This window comes from Perca flavescens, chromosome 17, assembly GCF_004354835.1.
Source record: "Perca flavescens isolate YP-PL-M2 chromosome 17, PFLA_1.0, whole genome shotgun sequence".
Classification (NCBI taxonomy): Eukaryota; Metazoa; Chordata; class Actinopteri; order Perciformes; family Percidae; genus Perca; species Perca flavescens.
The window spans coordinates 26,965,479-26,990,492 of NC_041347.1; the positions used below are offsets into that span (position 1 = coordinate 26,965,479).

A 25,014-nucleotide genomic window follows, 5' to 3' on the forward strand; every position below is an offset into this window, starting at 1 on the left:
GGCTAATTCACAGTCAAGAGGTGCTTTAGGTCTCTATCTTGTCCAGAGATACACACACACACACACACACACACCTGTGTAATCACACACTCAAAAACACTGTTTCAAATGCCAGCATGATGTTCCAGACATGATGCAGGTAGAACCTAATTTAAAGCCATCCTACCACAACAACAAACACACGTGACAGTACACAACTACACGTCCATGTATATTTGTTATTTTTAATAAAGTTTTCTATAAATGAATTGACCTGACTTATTTTACTCTTAATATCCCCTATTATCTAATACAAGAACACACTTAAACATATACTGCTTTTTAAAAACCATACCATATGTCTACCTTCTAAAAATCCTTACCAGGAAAGAGAGAATTAAATATCCCAAACTAGCTTCCTGGTTACCAAAGCAGTTCGCACAACGTCTTATCACTATATTTTAAATGAGACAAGAGTTGATTTCAACATTAACAACATATTTCACACATATGAAATATTATCTTTGGAAGAGCATTGGTATTGTAAACTATTTAATTTACTAATAAAAAAAGTAAGTAAAAACGCATCGCTTCTGCTGGTCTCCACAATGTGTCCCCAGGTCAGGTTTGGAAAGATGATTGATGGTAAGGTGGGAGATATGAACACACAACATATTCTATGTAGCAGGAAGCAATGGAGTTTATGGGAAATGTGGTCTTCAGTTTAAAAACCACCAGAGGCTTCCAATTCAACTCAAATATTTGTGGATTGTATCACTGTGTATATTTCATGTACCAAATGTCGTAATCTATTACTTTCTAAAACCCTTATTGCTCAAATTTTGGAAACAGAGACAGAGAGAGAGAGAGAGACAGGGGAGAGAGAGAGAGACAGAGAGAGAGAGAGAGAGAGAGAGGGGGAGCTTATCGGCTGGCTCCAGACGGAGTGCGCGGATCAATGGGCATGCGAGGCCCACAGCGATCAATGCATTTGATAAAGAATTAAAGAAGAGCCACTGTACATGACTATCAAAGAACCAGGACACGGCCTAATTATGATTTGACGGGTGCGTGCCCATGATACGAGCCTGTCTGTGTGTGTGTGTGTGTGTGTGTGTGTGTGTGTGTTACATGGATATAAATATAAATCTCTGAGATGTCAGTGTGGAAGTGGTGTGAAAGTACAGGCTGTGTACCTCTGTGTCTGTGTATATAAGTGTGTGCGTGTGCGTGTGTGTCTGTCTGAATGGTCAGACTGTGTGCGTGTTTTTCGGGTGTCATGTTCCTGTGGTTTGAGGTTATGACTGTGTGTGTGCGCCTGTATACGTTTATGATGTGTACTTGTTAAATGAGGGGGATTATTCCAAAATGTTTTCATAAAAAAGGGATAAGTCACAAATGATTAGGTGCTTTTCTTTAATTTGTTTTATTTTTATTGTATCAATGTTTGTGTTATATGGTGTTGTCTTCCTGTTTAGTGTGTATTTGAGAAAAAGAGAAGGCCTAAATAAATGTGCTATTCATAGCCATGGCATTGGTCCATGCTATGTAGTGGTCCCTATAAAAATAAACAGAAAAAAATTATATTATTTTGACACTGCTGCAGCAACACATGGGTGCAAATGTAAAAGGGCACAGTGCCAAACACTTCAAAAGTATATTTGACAGAGAATATTGTTTGTATTTGTAGGAATTAAACAAATATTGATGTGCTGAATGTGTGTCACAAATTCACAGTACAGAGGTGTGTGTGTGTGTGTGTATGCAAAATCATGCTGACATTTTCTTGATCAAATACATTTGTGTGCGTTCGAGGTTCTGTGTATCCGTGGCGTCATATTTGTTCTCAGCACTGTGTGTGTGTGTGTGTGTGTGTGTGTGTGTCTAACAAGAGCACTTGTACTATGGGACAGGTAGAACAGGTAGAGTGAAACACCGAGACCACACAAAAGTCAGCGGAGCTCGTGACTCAGACGAGTAAGATGGGAAGGTTATGCCCTTTAAATAGACAGGATAATTACTGGTGAGAGAGAGACAGAGAGGTAGAGAGAAGGAGAGAGAAGGAGAGAGAAAAGGGAGAATTAGAAAGAGGCCGAGACAAAAAAAGGTCATCCTTTACAAGGAGTGTGTGGATTTCACTCCAAAATAAGTTTGCTCCCTTTTGAAAAGGCAGACTTTGACATTGTTCATCAAAAAGATCAGAATCATACTGAGGACTTTTGCTCCATTTGAAGACAGATCCATTGGTTTTGAAAGTAGTGACTGACACATTTAGAGTTCATTTTTGCTTAAATGCATATATGACCTTTTCAAATGTTACATATGCATTACATATGTTATTTTGAAATTGTTTGTGTAATTGCAGTGTTTTATTTAACCTTGGCCCCTTTTTGACTGCAGGAACTTTTCCAGCAACCTTTCCATAAATCATCGAAGTCTCAGTTCAGGGGCAAAGGTTTCTACCCCACCCACCCAAAGTAAAAATTTTCTGACAGCCCAGGAACTATCAGGGTGAAGTTTAGAGCACTTAACAGTGTTAACTGGTCAAACATACTGTAAACCGCTTCAACTTGTAAATAGCATCCTTTTAGACTGCATGCATGTCCTGGTAGTTGCTAGGGGTCAACAGGATTTGGAAGTGAAAAATATTTGAACATTTAAATGTTTTGTAGCCGATTTCTTCTTTGATCGGTCATTTGTCTAATTGTCCTAATGTTCACAAATGTTCAGATGCAGCAGAAACATGAATACAAATGCACAACAGGGACATTTGGTTTCTGACTTTCTCTGTGAAGTTTTGGGTCTATTTAGTCAAAATAACAAAAATTAATGCTCAATTTTATGTCACAAACACACACATGGATAGAGTAAATTACATTTTCCATATAAACTGAAGTTAATTCTTTAGGAACTTAGAAAAGTGGTGGGATTACTGTGATTTCATTTGCAATGAACATTAAATATTCGCTCATCTGAGGACTTCATCCTCTATATTTTATCAATACAAAAAAAGAGAGACCCAGGCTGCAGGGTGGACATGAAAAACATTTGTCACTTCCACTTCAGATGTGAACACGAGGCATGTGATAACTTGACAAAAGAAAGAAAGAAAGAAAGAGAGGTACATGTGTTCAGAAGAGGTATGCAAGTGTGTGTGTTACAGCTTTCCTCTCTGATGGCTTGATCAGCTCTTGTGATGCAATTGAGAGAGCTGTCTTTCTTTTGCTCGTTAAAACACACACACACACACACACAATTTTGAGACTGCCTTTGATCTCCACTCCAGCCAATTCAGCTTACCCGCACACTTTAACGCACGCACACTCCAAAGAAACTGCACACCAAACTATTTAGTTTCATTAAGGGCAGATTCTTCAAAAAGAAGAGAGAGAGCAAGAGAAAAGGAGGGAGGTTGAAGGTAGAGGAAGAAGAGAAGAGGAAAAAAAAGGGAGAGCTAGGAGAAGAAAGGGACGGCAGCCACATTAAAATAAGACCTGGAGAAAAACTATTACTGCTTGGAGAAAGTTGAAAAGGAGAGAGAACAGGAGGAGGAGGAGGGTAGGAAAGTGTGTGGACAAAAAAGGAGAGGCCATATTTGCATTTTTGACAGAGGCATTTTTGTATTTGCTGAAAGACAGCCCTTCACTGGTGGCCATCTCAATTATGGATTGCAATTAAAATATTTATATTCTGGAGTTGTAAGTTTCTTAAATGCTTACAGGATTATGTTAGATTAGATTTCTTTATTTTAACTCTCAACACTGATATTAACTCCTGTTTCTTAGTTGTAGTAAATTGGCTGCCTGAACCTTTCAAAAGTTCCCCTTTCCACTTGTCCAGTGTTTAGCAATTTGGGCCAACAGTCAGGTAACAAGTAGCCTGTTACCATTGTGACGTATGTGTTATAATCACTTGGATAAAATGCAGTACAATCAGAATAACTCAGACATAATGTGTTTTTCATTTTAGGGCCCTTTAGGAATGCAGAGGTTCAGCCAGAGGGCTTTGAGTTTGGCCACCAGTGACACAAATAAATGAAAGAAAAAGAGAGCTGAAAATGAGGACATGAATGCAGTCAAGTCAGGATCAGACGACAGACAGCAGATGGGAGTAGATGACAACACCCACAGGTCACAACAGCAGAGACCCAGGAGTCCCCTTCACTTCTAAGGAGGAGAAGAGGGGGCAACGGAGGAGGGGTTGGGGGTGGATGGGGTGCTGGTCGGCAAAAATCAAACGGGACCCAATTATAGGAATCACAACGAGTCAGTGAGCAGGGAAACTCTCTTACCTGGAAAACACCAAGGCATTCGCATGCACTCTCAAACGCATTCTCTCTCTCTCTTTCTCTCTCTCTTGCTTAAAAGAATGCAAAAGTGCACATGTGCTATATAATTGCACACAGTACACACATATTTTTGCAAAGAAACACACACAGGAGCATACGCTTCTATGTCCACATACACACAAACACACTTCTCCCAAACCTAGTGTGGATAATTAGCCTGGCCAGGCCGGTGTGAAATTACTGTTCTCATCTGCTAATGGATGAGAAGACCTGAAGCGAATAGACACAGACACACACAGACACACACACTTCTCTATTAAAATAATAATAACAGTGGGAAAGACTAAAAGAGCAAAAGAAAGACAAACAAAAATTGGGCAACTGCAATAAGGATAAAATGAGAGAATATAGTCCTTGTCCTACATATTTTTAGTAAAGCTCATTAATTACCCATCTGGCTGGTGTGTGAGTAGGGTGTGGTGACATTACAACATTACAAGACATCTGCACAGTGACTAATCATATGTTGTGAAGGCCACCTATGAGGAGGAGGAGGAGGAGGAAGTGATGGGCACAACACTATTAGTACTGCTTGATCATCAAAGACCACAGAGAGTAGGACAGACAGCAAGACAAGATGGAGAGAACAGGAGGATGAGATGTTGCGGAGAAAGACAAAGGACAGGCAGAAAAAGAGAAAAATATGAGGTTGAAAAAAATAGACCAACAGAGTGAGAGAGAGAAAGTGACTGAGAAGACAGGGAGGGAGAAGAAGAGAGAAAACTGAACCTGTGACCTTAGATGAAAGAACCAGTCACTGTGGGCTACAATTAGGGATGGCAGGAGGGAGAGCATAGGTCAAGAGAACAGGGCTACACACACACACACACACACACACACACACACACACACACACACACACACACACACACACACACACACACACACACACACACACACACACACACACACACACACACACACAGCAAACAAGTATCCAACATATTGTTTTGCATCAAGCTACATTCATAACGATGGCAGTCACTGTAGCTGTAGGTATTATGAATAACAAATTGTACAGACCTAACTGTTGTCAATATTGTGTGGTGCTACGTCGGTCTGCATATGTATTTGATTCATCACATTTAAAAAAAAAAAAAAAAAAAAAGCCTCAGTTCTTGGATAAACAATATTAACAAAAAACTATAGACCTGATGTTATTCCTGTTAATATAAATATGTAAGAAAAAAGCACAAGAATTAACAGAAGAATTATTATCCTACCACTTCTCTGTAATGTTTATGTGTTGCACCTTCCTTTGATGGTACACAACTGAAAAGGCCATTTCCAAGGTATAGTTTGGATAGTTTGAAGATATATGCTATGGAGAGAAGTGTGAGGGAGCGGTTTCTGATGAGAACAAGCAGGTGTATGATGGGAGTTTATTGTACAGATATATGAAGCACTGCTTATAGAGAAGTTTCTTATTTTTAGTGGCTGTGGGGGGAATGATATTAAAGGGATGAAAATAATAATTTGCAGAACAACAAGACTTTGTAAGTCAGCTTTCTCACCAATTGCTGTTCAGAGATGATTCACCTATTCCTGTGGGCAAGATTTCCCACCAGTGATCATACCTGACCCAAAAACCTCAATTAGAAAACATGCTCTTATTCTGGAGAATTAGTGCTGCAACTAATTATTATTCTGCAATTAATGATTATTTTGCTTATCACTAATCTTTCAATATTTTTTCGACTGATCGCTAACTGTACTGTCCCATAACAATCATAACTTTTACAGCTTTGAATAAGACATGAGTTTAGTTAATAGATTTCAAACTAACTGATTTGTCATTTGTGTTTTGAATGCTACACCCCCAAAAACAGGTAATGTAGCCCCCTCCTCTCTCTGCCCAAATCATTCTGTTGCCCACACATTAGCCACTTCCCTGGAAGAATGAAGCCTGCTTTAATTGAATTAAATTATACCTTATGCATGCTAAACCGCAAAGCACCTACTTAGACGGATGGAGAGTTAAATGGGAAAGGCTTGGGCCTCTCCAGCTGATAACACACACACACACACACACACACACACACACACACACACACACACACACATCAAAACAAGACATCAAGTAATCTAATCTGAATCACTAACAATTATCAGCACATTGGCCTCAAGGCCAGTCGTATTCCTTGATCAATGTTTTCTATTAAAAAAAGTGTAAACAATTCAATATCTTCCTCTCGCCCCTCCTCCTTTCCCTCCTTCCTTTATGCATGGGAGCAGTGTGTGTGTGTGTGTGTGTGTGTGTGTGTGTGTGTGTTTGTGTGGGGGTTATTAACCAATTGTCCTTGGAAATGAGTAAGGAAATCAGGAGGAGATGGAGAGAGAAAGCGGAGGGTTGGGTCTGGCTACTTTAAGGAGCTAATCTAAGTGAAGTCAGCCATCTTGCCGCACAACAAAGGACAGAAGAGGACCTTTTTTTTTTGTCGCTAAGGAAATATATCGGCACTGCAACAGCTTTGAAAAACTCTTTTAATTTGCTTTCTTTCTCTGAAGACTTTTAACACCACCAGTCCTTGGAAGTTCCTCATTTATTTTCTCAGATTATGCCAAAATTGTTATTCCTGTGGCCTGCACACAGACTTGTACACATACATTTGCATGCATACACACTGACAAACACTTATGTACACTCTGACAAACACTTATGTATGTACACTCTGACAAACACTCAAACACATACACACACACACACACACACACACACACACACACACACACACACAAAAACCGTCTAATTCAAGGGCATATATCTCTTTAAGGATTCAGGCAGCAGGGGCATGCGGCTGCTGCCTTTTAGATATTTCATTACCAAAGGGTATTTATTTAATTTTACCCTCAAATCCGTTGTCCTCACAATTCTCACAAGACCATTTTTTTCTTATCCCCCTTTCCTTTCTCTGAAACATTTGGAAACGTCATTGAGGAGTTGACAGTGCTTTCCCAGGGTAACTCCTGGTCCATCCGTGTGCACCCCCCATCCCAGTATATTATGTTCAGTGGAGCGTGCTCGGTTCAGAGCTGGCAATTTCACTCACTTCTTCTCTAGTTTAGTTTGCTTCAGAACAGCGATTCCCACCCCCCATTACCGTGAATGTACTTTTGCTGACAGGTGTTTGTGTACAACATTTACTCCGTGTTTTGGGAAGTTGAGGGGGCAGCAAATTTAGTCGGGATGTCATAAAAATTGTGCAGAGTCAAGATGACCAAGGAGAGAGACTGAAAGAGAGAGTCAATCCACACTTCGGTTTTTCTTACTGACATGTTCAGGTTGTGATGTTCAGCAGTCCATAAGAGTCTGAGCAGAAGTTAATAAGGAAAAGTCTTCTCTCCTTCTCAAAGCATTTTAATACAGTGGACTACCAGAGGATGAGACAGGCTTTTCCAGCATGTTGCAAGTGTAGTGAGCAGCGAATAGAGAACTGTGGAAGTGACATGAGGGTGTTGAAGAGGCTGGTGGTCACTCTATTAGTTGTTCCGGCACACTGAGGCAATGCTGTACAACACTCCAGTGCACGGAGCAAAGAGGCAGGGACAGAGAACTCAAACTCAGGTCAATCTTTACTTACTACACACAGAAGAGGTCAGACAGACCTGCCCCCTCCTCAGAAATCTGAAGACCCAGACTGACCCAAACCGAGCCTCAGGTAGAGACTTTGTCAATTTCGTGGTCATTTTAAGATGGGACAGACAGTATCTGAGTAAGCATTGTCAACGATTACAGTCCCAGAAAAAAAACAAAAAAAAACAAAAACACACACACACACACATCACTTTGACTTACATCGCAGACATTTGTGGCACTGTTTGGCACAGTGACGGCTGAGTTGGGGACGTTCTTGTTGCCTGCCTTCATTGCAGCATCTCTGCGGGCCTGCTCCAGGAGAACTCTGGCTCTCTCTTTAAGCTCCTCCTGACGAGACAGCACCTTCTGCGTGCAACCACAGGGCATGAGAGCAATGACATAAAACAATGCTAATGACTTGCTGCAGTTCATTTCTAATAAAACTGTGTAAAAGAAACGTGTGCTTGTAGACTCTCACACATTCATGTTTACGAGTGTAAGGTGTTTGTTCACATACTGTATGTAGCCTCTTACACTCTTCAAAATTGTACTCACCTTCTCAGCAGGGGGACTTGATACAGGTGCAGGTGTTGGCTCCTTTGAAAGAGAAAATAACCTAAATTAACTACAGGTGTATAGCCAAATACCAAAACACCTCTAGATTAGCAGTGAGTTACAGGTTCTAAATTAAGTATTTTGTCAACACAATGCAACAAATAATGTTGTTTGGACTGGTTTTCCTTAATATATGCTTCATAACAAATTAATTAACTTGTGTAATCTAGTCAACTATGATGCCTAAATAAGCTATGGAAATGAACACATTTTAACAGAGAGTAGTACTGTAAGTTTTCAAACAAACATGTTTCACATTTCCTCCTTGTACATAGAGCAGGGGAAGGGAGAGAAGAATTAAGATAAGCGGACCCAAATGTAGGAGCAGGATACATGATATACAGGGCCTGCACTTTGGCATTATGGGGACGGCCTACAAGCCAGGCTCATAGCGCTGTCTGGGTCCAGTGGTGTGGAGAGCATGACGACTTTGACAAGAAAGCAAAACAAACCTGGCTTAAAATTGTATCTGCACGGTAATCCTGGCTGTATTATAAAAGGGGTGCAAAGTGGGCAAACAGAGCTTTTTGCATTTGGCTTAGGCCGAGCAATATTACAACCAAGCTGTTTATAGCACTGACAACATGTTTATCCGTTCAACAAGTCAAATCTGGCTTGGGTGCAGGCAAGGACGCATCCCGCTAACTTGATAACAGCAGATCAAAATGGGGTGTCATAGCTGTCATAACCCCCCTGCTGCTGCCCCCGCCTGCCCCGTGACCTTTCGACTTGTAAACAGGAAGCGGTAATCTGGGGTTAACCAACGCAGGCAGCAATGTATTCAATGTGTGTTTGTGTGTGTGACTGTGTGCGCACAGGCATTAAGGTGCGTGCCAGTGCGCGTGTGAGACGAGATGAGGTGTGCTCTGCGCAAAGCGTCGCCACGCCTGAGCAGTCACGGCACCAACTGCCATCAACTGAAGGGATGAGAAATATAATGAAAAATATAATGAAATGTCAAAGCAGGGGGTTCTCCTGGGTGCCTTCTATAGTCGCCACATGTTAAGGGCCCAGCCTCGATGTGTCTGGGTCTCGGCAACGAGACAGGCGGCGACAACATCTAATGCAAACGGGAGAATTTCGGTACGGTCATCTCTGCAATGGCATCAACGAGGTCAGGATTTGAAGCTTAGCGAGTGCCAGGGGGGGAATGAATGTTCACCACATCCTCTGTCTTATGACTGATGTAGCAGTAAAGGTTTCAATCAAAGCCAGGGTGCAAGGATAAAAACCTGAACAATCCATTTAGGGGCCAGGCAGGTACCTGCAGGTAAACGCTGTCAGAATCTTAATACCTGACTTGAGCAACAAGGCGTGAATTAGTCTACATCGTACAGACTGATCCAGAGGTTGTACAGGATTCATAATTAGCTGTGAGATAGTTTAATGTATCTCTTACTGACCCTTAAAGGACATGTTTAACCATATAACACTGACAAAAAAATTAAAATAAATAAAAAATAAAATAAAATAATAAATAAATTGGATGTCTCTCAATTGATGTCTCATACAAAAGTATAGTACAATAGTAGTGAAACAAAGTATGGCACTTTTGAAGAGACAAAATCATAACACTTTGACAGAGAGCAACTTTTCTACTTTAGAAATACCCATAAAAAGATATGTTGAAATAAATATATTTAAATAAAAAATATCGTAGCAATTTAGTTGCACTCTGGAACTCGATTCTTCTCGTCTATTTAGAGGTTTAGTGTGTGTTTACCTTAACCATGTTTTTTGTCTGGGTGTTTACCTGTTTGGGAGGCGTGTCTGTGTGGTTGACTGGAGGAGAGCTGATGTCTGAGGCTGGCTCAGACTCCGAGTGACGCAGGCTGGCCCTCTTCTTCTTGATGAGGTCGGCATCCCTGTTGTAGGAGAAACCCAGTTTCTGGTGGGGCGGTAAGGCCCCTCTCCTGGTGGGGGACCCTGGGTCTGTACTTGCCTCTCTTCTTTCCTCTCCCACCTCATCCTTCTGCTGTCTTCCCTTCTCCATTTCTCTCTCCACTCTCTGTGGTAACTCGCTAAGGTCTAAAGTGTTGGCTTTGAGCAGATTCCCCCTGTACTCAGAGCTTGACGGCGTCACGTGGGTCGAGTCTGTCGCTGCAGCGGCTAATGCTGTGCGTGGCGATGGGACAGGAGGGGAGGACTGCAAAGGCCTTGCTGCTGGCAAGCTGACAGCTCCTACTTCGGCCTTCCGAACCGGCTCCGTCACCTCTTCCTCAGCGGCTTTAATGCCATTGGATTCAGTGTTAACACCACCAGCAGATTCAACGGGCTCAGAATTAGCCTGGTGGTGCTGCACGTCGTTGAGTTCAGCATAGAACTTGTCCTGACCTATGGAGGCGTTTGTATCCGTTTCAAAGTCGCCCACCTTGTAGGTGCTGCGACTGCTGTTGGCCTCTATCTGCACCACGTTGAGTTCCTCACCGGAGAAGTGGGCCCGGATCTGGTACAGGTAGGTCATTACGGTTAGCTTGTCAGGAATGGCCAGCAGCACCATGTCTGATGGTTCCAGGAGACGGGAGATACCCAGGCTCGCAAAGCCGTCATATGCCTGCCAAAAAAAAAAGACACAAACTTTCAATTACAATTACAGATTCATACCACACAACCACTAACGTCATGTTACAAGAAGTGCCTACCTGCAAAATTGGGTAAAAAACTGAGTTCACTGTTGGAAAAATGGACGGGATGGAAGGGTGACAATGGTTGATGAGATAGGAGAAGTCTGGTTTCTTTTTCAGACATGGGTTGTATTTGGTGCATGGTGCGTTGCATGCATGATCCATGTGTGTATGTGCCCATGTGTGTTTGTGAGTGAGAGACACCTTTGGCATGACTGCTGACAGGTCATGTCAGGGATGGTTGTCCCCGATAAGAGACGCAGATACCCCAAGACCGAGCGCTTAATCCCAAAGTGTGTGTGCCTGAGTGTGTGTGTGTGTGTGTCCTTATCGCTCCCCTACATCAACCTGCCCACGCTCTCCGTCACGCGTGTAATTGGTCTGATTAGAGTCTGATGAGAAAATACAGGTTTGATTATCAAGCGACACACACGAAACCCAATCCCCCATCACCAGATAGACTGAGACAGAGAGAGAGAGAAGGGATGAAAACCATTATCGCAGCCAATGACAGGTAAATAAATAGATTAGCAACACACACACACACAGTCACTACCTCCATTCCTGCGCGCTGACACACACACACATAACCTCCCCATCCATCTCTCCCAGGTATCACAGCTTGTATCTGGGCTGCTTGATAGTGTTGATCTAATTCCAACCTGTTGCAGCGCTCGTTTGTTTCACTGCCTCCATAGATCTACCCAGTCTATCAATCTCTCTCTCTTTCTCTCCGTCTCCCTCTCTGACTTCCAAACCCATCCCTGTGTGTTTTTAACCTTTATTTACCCCCTATACAAATTTCTTAAATTTATTTATCTAGAAAAGGGGTCTATTGAGCATGTATGATTTTTCATTAAGTCTCTGCTTTGCATTCATCCAATACATCTTGGAGCTTCCATGAAAAAACTACTGTCTCTAAGTGACGGCCCCTGACCAATTTCAACTTTAAGGTTGGGCTGAGCTTTGCTGAACTGTAACTTCTACGAAAGATATTGACTTTGTGCGCTGTGTCTGTAATAACTCCATTTGCCACCTACTGCACCATATTATCTTCTCGCCATTTTATTTGACTGTTGATAGATGTGAAAATTACAGTCAAAGCTGGATTTAAGGAGTTACGGCGTAGCTATAGTGCCCACACACATAATTGCCACAGTTGACGTGCACCTCCTCGAAAAATTGAACTACACATCGGGACTATAGCAGCTATTGAGATACTACGTAGGAACTACAAGAACTGTGATTGGTCAACTTGGGTTGCTAGTGTTTGCTTCTATAAGTATCTGAAATAAACGCAATATTAGTTAGTTAAAGAGAGACCAGTAGTCATCTGCTTTTTAGTAACACACATTTACAAATAGGCCATTTCCAAACCTTACCATGATGGCCGCTCTCTGACAATGAACGACAGAATGAAAAAACGGCCACTGCTCGACAATAGCCTCCTATTCAGTAATGACACATAGAAGTTACTTGGATGAAATTTCAGTTATTTAAGTACATGTGAAAGCCACCGTCTGTCTATATTTAAAAGTGAATGAAAGAATGTAAACACTGTCAGCATGGAGAATATACTTAAACACGACACAGTCTGATTAAGTTTCACACATTTGTCTAATTTTGTGGTGGAGCTATCAACAGGTAATTCCATGTTGAACTATTAATCAAAACCTACACCAGATTCACATACGGCAGGATTGACGTTATAAGTTTTAGGCAACAATACAATGTCAGTGATGGCTCAAAATCCTAATCTATTGAGTGTTTATTATGTGGAAAGTAAACGAGGTGCGATATTGGACACAGCTCAGAAAGCTCTGTTTAATAAAGTAAATCTTATTTCACCAACTGTATTTTTTTTTTTCTAACTGGTGACACAGGAACAGAAGGAGAGAAATGGAGAATAAAAAGGTGGTTTAACTAAGGGATGTTTCTCAATTTACAATCAAGTATGATGCCTTTTGTTAGGAGGAGTCTTTTTCACTCTCACCTCTTTTGTCCCTTTCTATTGATGGAAAGTATGTGTTTGTGCTTGCAGAGACAAGGCCAGAAGAAAGAACTGGCGGCAGGAAAAAAGAAAAGGGAGAACAGAGAGGAGTTTGCCTTTACAGCGAGCCTGTTTAAGTCCCCCCCCCCTCCTCCTCTTTTCCCTGGCAGAAAGTGAGTGTGAAAGAAAAAAGAAAGATAGAAAAAACAGAAAAAGAATATGGGGAATAAGAGGGCCTGATTGGGTTTCTAACACGTATTCAGGGGAGCAAAGTGTGCTTACATTGTTCCCCTCTCGCCCAGGGTAGGCTGTGAAAGAGAGCGACAACTTTGCTGCTCAATAGGGACAGAATGAAAGAAGGAAAGAGAAAAGAGCGAGAGTGGGAGAACGTGAGAGCTGTATGAGGAGGAAGAAGAGAGGGAGACTCTGGGGCTGGGTTTTGTTTCAGGGTTGATGTTAGTCTTGACATGCGCTACAGTCTTTTTGACCTCCGTGTCATGATTAATACTTTCTATACCTTTACTTGAGGAGTACTGATCATGTCATACTGAAACACTGATATTGAGGGACCTGTTGTTTTTACGTGAATTGTTTTCTGCAGTGGTAGCCTACAGTATGTGCCCACGAACTGCAGTTAAATCATGAGGCAGGCAATATTTAATATCTTTGTTATTGACAATAGATTGCAAGAAATCACCAAAATCAGCAATGGGTTGGTCTGTCTCAATAACTTTTCAATTCCTTAACCTGTCGGTGGCATTCAGCCCATTGCCAAAACAGTTTCCTAAGCCCCTCCCCCCACAAGGGAGAATGAATGCGTGTGCATGAGCAGTGATTGACACGCAGTTAGACACCCCCATTGGCCCTGATTGGTGCATCTGAACAGGGAGCTGTGGATTTTTGCAAATCGCACTACAGACTGTAGGTGGTGCCAGAGGAGCCAGCTTTTATTTTTAATGACCTGCTTCATGTAGTTCTACAGGAACATAGAGTCAGTTTCAGCAAATATGACAGAAAGTTAGTTTTATAAGTCTTACCTACTGCACCTTTAAAAGAACAGTAATGAAGCTCTACGGCACAAAGTAATGACATTTTTATTTATTTATTTATTTTTTTTATTTATCCTTTATTTTACCAGGACATAACCTGGTAAAATAAAGGATAAACAAAAAAAAAAAAAAAAAAAAATATATATCAGGTAGGGGCGTAACGATACACGTATTCGTATTGAACCGTTCAGTACGAGGCTTTCGATTAGGTATGCATTACAAACCAAACGATTGTTTGGACTAATCCTATTTCATTTAGAAATAAAAGAGATTAAATAGTGCGAAATATAGTAATGTTCTTAGTGACGCTGCAGTCAACAAGGCATCCCAAACAACCTAACAGGCACTGTGCTGTCTGCCCCTCCCACTCCCAAAGAAAAAGACTATACTCCAGTCAGGCATGCTAAGCTGAACTAGCTTGATGCAATATGGCTAGTAACGTTAATGCAACTATTACCAGACCAGAGTTAGAAGATCCAATAACTAACAGGTCTGGCGTTTGGAGCCACTTTGGTTTCCCTGTAAGTTATTAAGGTCATGGCAAGACGGTGGTGGATAAAAACAACGGTATGTCGCATCTGCTACACGATAATAGGCTACACCAGTGGGAATACTACAAACACGTCAACTCATTTATGCCGACATTACCTCAAGTGTGTCAATAACTGGAACTAGATGAAAACAAGAAGCAACACCAGAGGTGTCAAAAGTATTCACATTCATTACTCAAGTAGAAGTATAGATACTAGGGTTTGAAAAGACTTTTGTAGAAGTTGAAGTATCAACTTAAGCTTTTTACTTAAGTAAAAGTGTAAAAGTACTGTTTTCAAAACTACCTAAAGTATAAAAGTAAAAGTAATGTAAGGCAGAGATCTTCAACAGGGGTCCTCAGAGTCATTGCAGGGGGGCCTCCGAATTATTGTACATTTTTGAGTCTTTAAAAAAAATAAAAATAAAATGCCTTAACATAATTCCAACATATTATTAGCAAATATAAATTCCCACTGATGATAGGCTTACTGGCCTATAGGTAAGGTAGTCACTAAGATATCAGCCCACAGATACAGTTAATCCTAGATTTACTGTGCCACATACAGTATGTCACATACAGTATGTAACATTAAAATATGATTTATAAAATCATGCCAACAATTAATATTTTAATAGCTTATGAAAAAAGGCATGTAAGAAGGCTTTAGGTTACCCTAACAGTTATTGTAGGCCCAGTTTAATATGCAACTTAATTTCATACAATATGTAGTAGGGGGTCCCTGCTACATCTCACTTTAAGTTAAGGGGTCCTTGGCTTAAAAAACGTTCAAGACCCCTGATCAAGTGGGGGAAATGCCATTAAGGACAACAGCTTAACTCTAAAACGCGGGGACAAAATCATATGACTATAATAATGTTACAGTATATTAAAATCATACCTGCAAACTCAGAAGGGCTGAAAAAGGTGACACGTAGGCTACATCTCTTCTTTGTTTTTCAGACAACGGCAGCTACAGTCTGGTGTCAGGCTCCTCTCCAGTGAAATATAGACACACTTTTACACCGTTTAGCTCTCAGCATTTTATCATGTTTACTCAAGCTGCTAGCTAACAATAGGCTAACCTGCTTCCAACTGTAGTGTTGACTAGCGTCCCGTGCGGCGATGTTCAGTTCCCTCTAACGTCCGTTTTCGGAGCATCGCGCAGGCACCTAAGGCACCGAAATCCGTGTTGCTATTCGGTCCGGTAGATAACGGTCGTTAAGGCACCGGTGGCGTATTAGCACCGGGTCTGTACAGGTGTTATGGATCGCGTACAAACCAATAGGGTGTCGGAATAGCTATGTTTATACTTCTCATCCAACCACAATCAAATTCACTCTCTCCGGATGGAGCGATTTGGATAAGTTTTTTGTGTGTGTGTTTTTTTGAACGATGACTGACGAGCTGGAATGAAAACAAGCCGAACTGAAATATGAGTAACGAGGCTATTTTTAAAATGTAAGGAGTAGAAAGTACAGATAATTGCGTGAAAATGTAAGGAGTAGAAGTAAAAAGTATGCTGTAAAATAATTACTCCAGTAAAGTATAGATACCCAAAATTTCTACTTAAGTAAGGTAACGAAGTATTTGTACTTCGTTACTTGACACCTCTGAGCAACACACACGCTACAAACTATCCCCGCAGCATTTAAGCAGCAATCTCCAACTGATTCAAACAGGGCAAAAGACATCAATGCTGCGATTGGTACATTTATAGCCACAGATATGAGACCCTACTCTGTAGTGGAAAACGCAGTTTTACGAACATGGTTAAAGTAATTGAGCCCCGTTACACTATTCCTTCACAAGCCCATTTCAGCCAGACCGTAATTCTTGCTTTGTACAAAAAAAAAAGCCAAAATAGAGAACTAATTGTCCAAAGCACTAGCTGTTGCCCTGACAGCAGACGGCTGGATGTCAAGAATTACACAAAGCTACCTGACTGTAATGTGTATATTTCTTTTTAATAAGGAGCGGTTTTTGTTTTACATGTTGCTAAGAAGACACCCCAGAAGATGGGTCATGTATAGCTCTGTCATTGTTCAAAGTAAAAAAGATCATACTTTTTGATTTAATAAATAAAACAATTGTCACTACTCACAAGAAAATTAAACTTCATTACTTGAAATATTATGCCATCTAAAAAAAGTTATCTGAAAAACCGCAATCTAGGATATAAGATCTCTGGAAAGATGAGAGCACAACTGTCAATATTATCATTTATGGCGTTTTAATGGAGTCATATCATACTTTTGTTCCAAAATGGAAAGGAAGGAATGGTTCTCCAAGCTAGTTAGAATCTAACATTATTATGTGGTTTGTTCAAGTTCTGGTTTTCCTTGTATGAGTTTTGTAAAGCACAGCTTATTGCAATAAGTTTGTTATTTTATTAGTGATTTTGCTTTTTCATGATGTACTGTATATCCTTATAAAAAAGTATTATTATAAATGGTAATTATTTCAAATCACCATAACATCTGAAACGAGTCTGTCAATATAATTGATCTTCTGTATTTCTCGACACTGACTGATTAGAGCAACATTTTAGTCCAATACGAATATCATGTATTTTGGGAAAATATCTTGTTTTCTCACTTTCCATCATCCAGCTGACAAAGCTTTTGGTTTAGACTAAATGTCACTGTCGCCTGCCCCGGGCCGCGGCTTGCTGCTCCCCCTCCACTCAACCCCACTCCCTCTTGGTGACTGACAGCTATCTATCGTTGTCAATCATCAACACTACCCCTCCCCTTAGCCCAACCCCTCACGGTTGTGCTCAGGGAGCTTTAGCTTGGTGTTACACTATCAGATGGCATGACAAATGACTTCTCCTTGGCTTCAACAAACACACACACACACACACACACACACACACACACACACACACACACACACACACACACACACACACACACACACACACACACACACACACACACACACACACACACACACACACACACGGAGGAGGAGCAAGCAGTCTAAACACACAGATGATCTCAACATGCAAACTCAAACAAATGGATGAACAATCGTCCACAGACTAGCATACATACACACATCCATTGATAATAGATCATTTCAAAGGCTGTAAGTGTTCTGAATATTCACTTCTCTCTCTTCTTTTTTTCTGCCCACCCCCAATATTGATTGTCCTTATCGGTCATAATTCAGCACAGTCTGAGCTCATTGCAATCACTCTTCACAGATAGACTGTGAAAGGAGGGGGCATGTCTATCAACTAGCCATGAAAAGCAGAGATAGTTGACGTTTTTATACCCTTTCCATTTCTGCTATCCATTCAGTAAATTCTATACATTCTAATAACTCCTTATAAAGAAACTCTTTACAAAATTGTGAATGGGAAATAAGTCTGTTTTAATCACCCTCTTTCATTCTGTTCTTCATACATTCATTTATTTCTTTCATTTTTATTCTTTTCTTTTCCTTGCTTGCTCTTTGGGGTCCTTAACCTGCCACACTATGCTGCCCTAGCCTGTGTCCAGTGTCAGTGTTTTCTCTTTTCTTGCAGGCAATATCATGAGCACCCCTCTCTTGCTCAACACCTTCAGGGTGCTACATAACTCCACACGATTCATTACTCCTCTTTCATTTCGCCTGAACCCACTGAGCTTTCACAATCATAGCCACCTACAACACAGAGTGTAATTCATGTACAATTACTGTATGTAGCACAGCTGGAAACATACCATAGTGTACAGGCCCACAGACATCACATATCACATGCAGAGAAAACCATTTACATACAGATTCTATTGTCACTGCACGTGGAAATTAATCTAAGTAGCAAAAAAACATAGCACACACTGTCAAAGTCTGGCTCATTACAACCTGGGAAAACATAACGCTACAAAATTATCGGTAAATCAATAAGAATCAGAAACTTCACTGGTTGCTAACTTTATCGCCCCTACTGACTAAAAAGGTACACACTCGGACTGTGAGCCAATTAAGGAAAACAGTTGAAACGGGAACTCTGATTGGCCAATCCAGCACACAGTCATAAACAGGATACTCCCCTTCTTAATATTTCACAAAATATTATCAATATATTTATGAAACATTGAAAAGTGGTAGTGTTAAATGTATCTATGACATTTTTGCTGGTAAACCTTTCTGGCATGTAATGTTTTTGTTCGTTTACTAGTTGTTCTTGGCGAAGCAAACAAGATAAACAAAGACACATTTCATATGTTTAAAGAGTGTGTAAATGAATAAAAAGACACATTCTACACACTGAAAAATGACATCCAACTTTAAAGACATTTCAAAACCGTTGGATAATGGAAAAAATTTGGCCCTTGCACAATTCAACTTGTCCACATTTAACACGAATTAGACATGATTTTACTAGATTATACCCGGATTCTTGAGGGCTACATGAGCACGATGGCAAGAGGTGGCAGTTAGCTGATATCTACCTACAGTGGGTCTCCTCTGTGCACTGCAAAAGAACAGCTTGCTTGGCCAAATGTACATCAGCAGCTGGTGTAGAACGTTACAGAGAAGCTGGTCGCAGTGCGCTGGGTACAGTGCTGCAGCTATTCACCAGCTATCACCTTTTGCGGCATATTCCCATATTACTTATATCTAGCCAATTCTTCAGGGCTACTTGAGCACCTGGAGGGGGGTGAGGGGCAGTTAGCAGATATGGGATTGGGTCTTTCCCTCTCCCTCCACTGTGGTTATTGTCAATAGTGTAGCATTCATGCCTAACAGGGCCACCAGAGGTTATCGCTGAGCCAGAGTGTGTATGAGAAGAGGAAATCAAGCTGCAGGAACCTGACGTATATCGTTCTGTGTAGCCCTCCGGGCCAAAAAGGGGACAGGGCGTCTGTGTGTATATACGTGTGTGAGTGTGTACTATCAGAGTGAAAGGGAAAAACGGCAGTTTGCATTTGTGTGTTCGGAAAAAGTAAAGCCTGAGGGACAGAGTGGAAAATGGTGATGTGTGCTACAGTGCACCTCAAACTGTGAATATTCAGATATGAAGACAAGGTGTGAATGGTTTATTCTGTTGAGCTTTAAGAGTGAGTGCATATATGTTGGTTGTAATTTGTTAGGCGAGGAAAGGAATGAAACCAAAGAGGTTTTTTACGCTTTTACACACATTCAAACAAAACAGTCTAATCAATACAAGATACATATGCTCTTATTATATACACACTGACATCAACACACATTTAGCAGGGGCAGTTTAGTAAACTCCCAGCAGGCAGCTGAGCTAAGATACAATCTCACCTCTGCCAGGTGAATAACTTATGGCCACGTAGACATATCACAGCAGGGGGAACGTCTTAGGAACAGTCATTATAAGATTCTGGCTGTAGTGCATGTGTGATTGTTAGTGCCCGCATTTGTCTGCCTTCATGTGTGTTTCCAACCTTCTCCCTCAAACCATGCAACACACAAACACACAATAGCCAGGGATTAATGGCAGATCTCTAAATAAGGCCAAATGGAGATGTGGATGGGAGGGAGCTAAGTGGTGTGAAGGGCCCAGCGGTGGCTGCCTCTTACCTTTTTGTTATTTTCTTTAATATCCTGAGGATTGAGTGACTTGTAGTCCCTGGAAGAACAGTGGGGAGGGTCAGAGAGGAGGCAAGCAAAAAAAATAAAAAATAAGAGAGCAAGAATGGGAGACAGAGAGAGATAGCAGAGAAAGAGGTGCGTTTAAATATGCGTCACATGTAATGGCATTAGAACTGTAACATGCAATTTCATAGCAGTGCAATCAACAGAACTAATAGAGTGGAAAATATGTAAAAATAACACAGCGGAGTGCAAAGGCACATAAGCATGAACACACACACACACACACACACACACACACACACACACACACACACACACACAGCATGGTTTAGATAAATTATCTTCATGTCTGTTCTCTTAATAGGGCTGCTGTTTTTCTAAATGTTGTACTTTTGAGTGTTAAATACACATTAAATACAAAAAATTTAAGGAATCTCTTTCTCTGACACACAGACAACACACACAACACACACACACACACACAAAAATGAGATAAGTGATGGCGGCAAACATGCAACTCTATATTAAAATATGTAAATGACAGATTGGGTCCTGCGTGCGCAAGTATGTACACATCTGTCCTCTTAATCAAACACTGACAGGAATGATGGATACAAGGACAAAGCGTAACGACAGGTAACTGTGCAAATATGATGCCAAGTTACTAAAAGAGGCACATGAAAAGAGTCATCAACTGTTGTGAACATACAAGTCTGGTCCACCTAAATTTGACTCACTGGCCTTAACTCCAACCTTAAAGGTGCAGTAGGTAAGCCTTATAAAACTAACTTTTTGTCATATTTGCTGAAACTGACCCTATGTTCCAGTAGAACTACATGAAGCAGGTCATTTAAAAAAAATCTGGCTCCTCTGGCACCACCTACAGCCTGTAGTGCGATTTGCAAAAATCCACAGCTCCCTGTTCAGATGCACCAATCAGGGCCAAGGGGGGGTGTCTAACAGCATGTCAATCACTTATCATACACACACATTCATTCTCCCTTGTGGGGGGAGGGGCTTAGGAGACCGTTTTGGACTTTGGCAGGAAAGGGGGAGGGACTGAGAAGTTGTTGATGTTCAAATTTTTTGGCTAAGTCCTGGATCTTCGCAATCCTACCTACAGCACCTTTAATATTGTGAAAGGCTCTCTTAGTATGAGTATTTGTGTGTTTCATACATTGTGTCAGGTCTGAAGTGGTGCAGCAGGGCGCAGAAGGCCAGCCCATTCCTCCAGGAGGTGGTGAAGTTGGTGATCTTAACCCCGCGGTAGTTCTTGGTGACCTCACGGCACCAGACCAGTAGAGACTGGCTGGCGTTGGGCTTCCCCCCCAGAATTGGGCTTGGGACGGGGCTGGGCTGTAGGCAGAAAAGAAGAAGAGGTTTTTAATATGTATATATATATATATATTTTTTAAGATTTCATTTTCAATATATGAAAGGCATCACCGCAACATGCTGATATCCATTTCATAAATCAGAGCTGTTTTTTGGGTCACACAAGGACAATACACATTAATACGGATTGTTAAAAATGAATAATGCACATTGGAAAGGCACTTCATTTCCTGAGGCAATCTAATAAGCAACACACATGACTTTAAAGTGTTTTTAAACTGGTAGGAGATAATAAGCTCCTTTTATTTATTTACTTCTCAATAAAATATTTTACTTAGCAACCTCCACCCATCCAATTAGCTTGCTATCCTGACATACAATGAGTCCACACATGCACGTATGCGGATACACACAACATAATGAAGGGTCATGCACAAAGCAGTGTATGACCGTGGATAATGTAAACATCTTATTAATTAGCTTCGCCTTTGAAGTCTTATCTGGGTTGAAAGCTTTCGCCATTAGGAGCCTTTCCTCTCCCAGACTCCAAATCCCACAAATCCTTGGTGGCGTGGAGACACTGGTCTCCCTCAAACGTCCAGCAGAACCAATGCTATTCTGATTATTCAGCAGGCTATTCACTAATCTGGTTATGGAGCGACAGATATGGGCTAATTCTCTCAGATCGTTTTGGAAAGAAATGGCAAAATGTCATTGAGATTTGATAAAATTCATTATAAGCCAGTGATCAAAAAGACCAGGAAATGTGTTAAAATTTTACTATTATAGGCAAGACAATGACATTACCATATGACTAATAAGACAGTTTTCCTTAATTGCATGACACAGTGTTTAAGCAGGGTGTCCAAGTTGCACCAAGCTTTCTTTGACTTTTAAAGGCTTTAATGTCAATACAGAAAATAAGTTGCAATTTTAATTACTATTGAAAATTTAGGACAATATACTTGACAATATAATTTTGTTAATTGCATTTAAGACACATTTTGCTTTACTGAACCATATTATAGACTTTTTAAAAACTTTCTGTCTACCAGACTCGAGACATTAGGAACTGCAGTTATTCTACTCAATTACAATTGTGTACTGTCTTGTACAATATAGGCTTAGATGACAACAGCAAAATTCAAATTTCATTATGATGCTGTTCTCACAGCCAGGTGATGTTTAATCTCAAGGCACAAGATGGTTACAGAAGACAAACCTTTACTTAACCTTTAGTTGTGAAAAGTGAATGAAGAGATGTTGGTTTTACACAACCTGATATTTACCACCACAATGGGTTAACCCAGTTGTGTAGACACACAGTCAAGGCCTGGAGAAAACACTGCTCACTACAATGTGACTGCCTGAGTCTCAGCCTTGTAACAAGGCTTGTGGTGGCCGACCAACCCCCTCTGTTGGTAGCTTTCTGCTACTGCTAGAACAGGAGAGCAACATTATTATATCAATGGATGGTGTCTGTCTTTAAGCCTTTTCCAGAACCCATGACAACTTGCAAGGGTTTACTCAGAGGCAAAGAAGAAGAAAAAAGGAGGCTTTGTCTTATTTGGAAATTAAAAAATGATGGATAAGATTGGCTTGATGACATGGCTCCAAAGAGAGATGTGCTTAAGCTCAACGCTGAGACCTAGAACTGTACAACCACAATACACTTAATTTTAATATTGTCTGAGCCCAAACTCCACCAATTTTGTATGCTTTTAAACCTGTGGCAAGATTAAGCATGCCACCCTTTAGATATGAAATGATCCTTGCTGTTGACCGATTTTAAGACGCTAAAAAACAACTGCTTTTTAATCTCAACAGGCAAGAATAAAAGAACAGTACTAAAACAGTATTAGTGAGTAAGCTGTAGTCTATAAGCACTCTTATATCGTCGTAGTTTAACCTGTGACCACAAGCCTGGAGTCTGCTGAGATGCCATAAGGGCCAAATCAGAGAGAGAGACTGGAGGCCATCTCTAATAGCAACTCCTAACCTTTGTACCAGTGTGTGTGTCTGTGTGCATCTGTATGTATGTACGTGTGTATGAGTCATGCAGGCCCCTACGGCAGTCTCAGTACAGGGAGACGGTAGCAGGAGCCTGAAGGGCGGACACTTGACATTTCCGGCTCATCTTTAAAAGTGGGCCTTAACCTTTCCCCACAGCTTCCCCAGACACGTTTTAGGCGGCCTCGACAATGCCTGTGTGCCACTCAAACAAACGAGAAAAAAAAAAAAATCGAGATAAAAAGTCCGAAAGTCAATACCGATAACACGGTCGCATTTACTTTATGTGGATAAGGAGAGGATTGTTTATTTTTTTACCTCAAATAATGTTAATAATTTGTCCTTAACATAAATATATAACTGACTAATCTAACGTAATGTGGGTATTCAGACCAACAGACCTTAAAAGAAAAGATATACATTTATCTACGTTTTCCGTAGATGAGTACATACTCTGCTTGGCCAACTGAACTAAACTTGTTCCTTCAGTTGTCCTGTTTGTGTAGAATTTCAGAGTGGAGTAGTCTTCCTCCAGGCCTTCCCTTTCTGCTTTTTCAAGTGACGGTTGAAAGTAACCATCTAATTTGAGCGCTCTAATTACCTGGGATTAGAGACCAGGTGCTATTAAAGCAATTAGACACACAGCACACTCCAGTGCCGAAGACCCTGCACCCTAGCCGGCGGAAAACGCACAAAACACACAAAACACACACACACACACACACGGGTGACATAGCCAGTGGGATACACAGACTAAGGCTCACTCTCTCTCATACACACTCACCCACCTATCGCCACACAGGTGTCTTAGCCAACAGAAAACAAACACACACAAATTAACATGCACCATTATTTGCACTTTAGAAAGTTTTTTAACTCACACACTGCTAACTTCAATTAATTACAAACTGAAGTGAAGTTGAGGATAGCGTGTTATTCACTCAACTTTGGGTGCTTTAAAAATGTCTGTTAAACTAAGCGGATGTGCGTTTTAAAAACGATTATTTTCTGCCTTCCTGACGAACCAGTTTTATTTATTTATTTTTTTTAAGCGACAGCGGCACAAGACAGTGACACCACGTTCATCACTACCCCAACTGATGTAATTTTCTCAATCAGCGGCTGTTCCATTACTCTCTTTCCAGACAAAGGTTTACAAATGCATCTAGGCACTCAAGCTTCCATATCCCTCAAATATTGAACAAATACCATATCTTCTTACAGGAACTGGCTGAATTTCCTTAAGACACAAACATGGGAGGAGTGAAATTTTCATGGAGGAACAGAAATGCACCCTGACTTATCAAACCGTTTGCCGTCTTGCCTAAAGGAAGGTGTGTACGTATGTATGTATGTATTGTGCATGTGTGTGTGCGTTTGTCTTTTATCTGTCTGTGTG

At 40.9% G+C, this 25,014-nt stretch overlaps 1 protein-coding gene across 5 annotated transcripts in view; it reads right to left on the minus strand.

The window, feature by feature from the left end:
- Positions 1 to 25,014, minus strand: part of ehbp1 (EH domain binding protein 1) — a 162,239-nt gene that overhangs the window by 58,044 nt on the left and 79,181 nt on the right. For 4 of the 5 annotated variants that reach the window (XM_028603155.1, XM_028603154.1, XM_028603151.1 and 1 more), the window contains exons 11-15: positions 21,448 to 21,626; positions 20,256 to 20,304; positions 10,273 to 11,073; positions 8,460 to 8,501; positions 8,124 to 8,270 (exon numbers count right to left, since the gene is read on the minus strand). In XM_028603155.1, coding sequence (XP_028458956.1) covers positions 8,124 to 8,270; positions 8,460 to 8,501; positions 10,273 to 11,073; positions 20,256 to 20,304; positions 21,448 to 21,626 — 1,218 coding nt within the window. The remainder of the gene's footprint in view (positions 1 to 8,123; positions 8,271 to 8,459; positions 8,502 to 10,272; positions 11,074 to 20,255; positions 20,305 to 21,447; positions 21,627 to 25,014) is intronic. The other variant, XM_028603153.1, reaches the window with a different exon arrangement.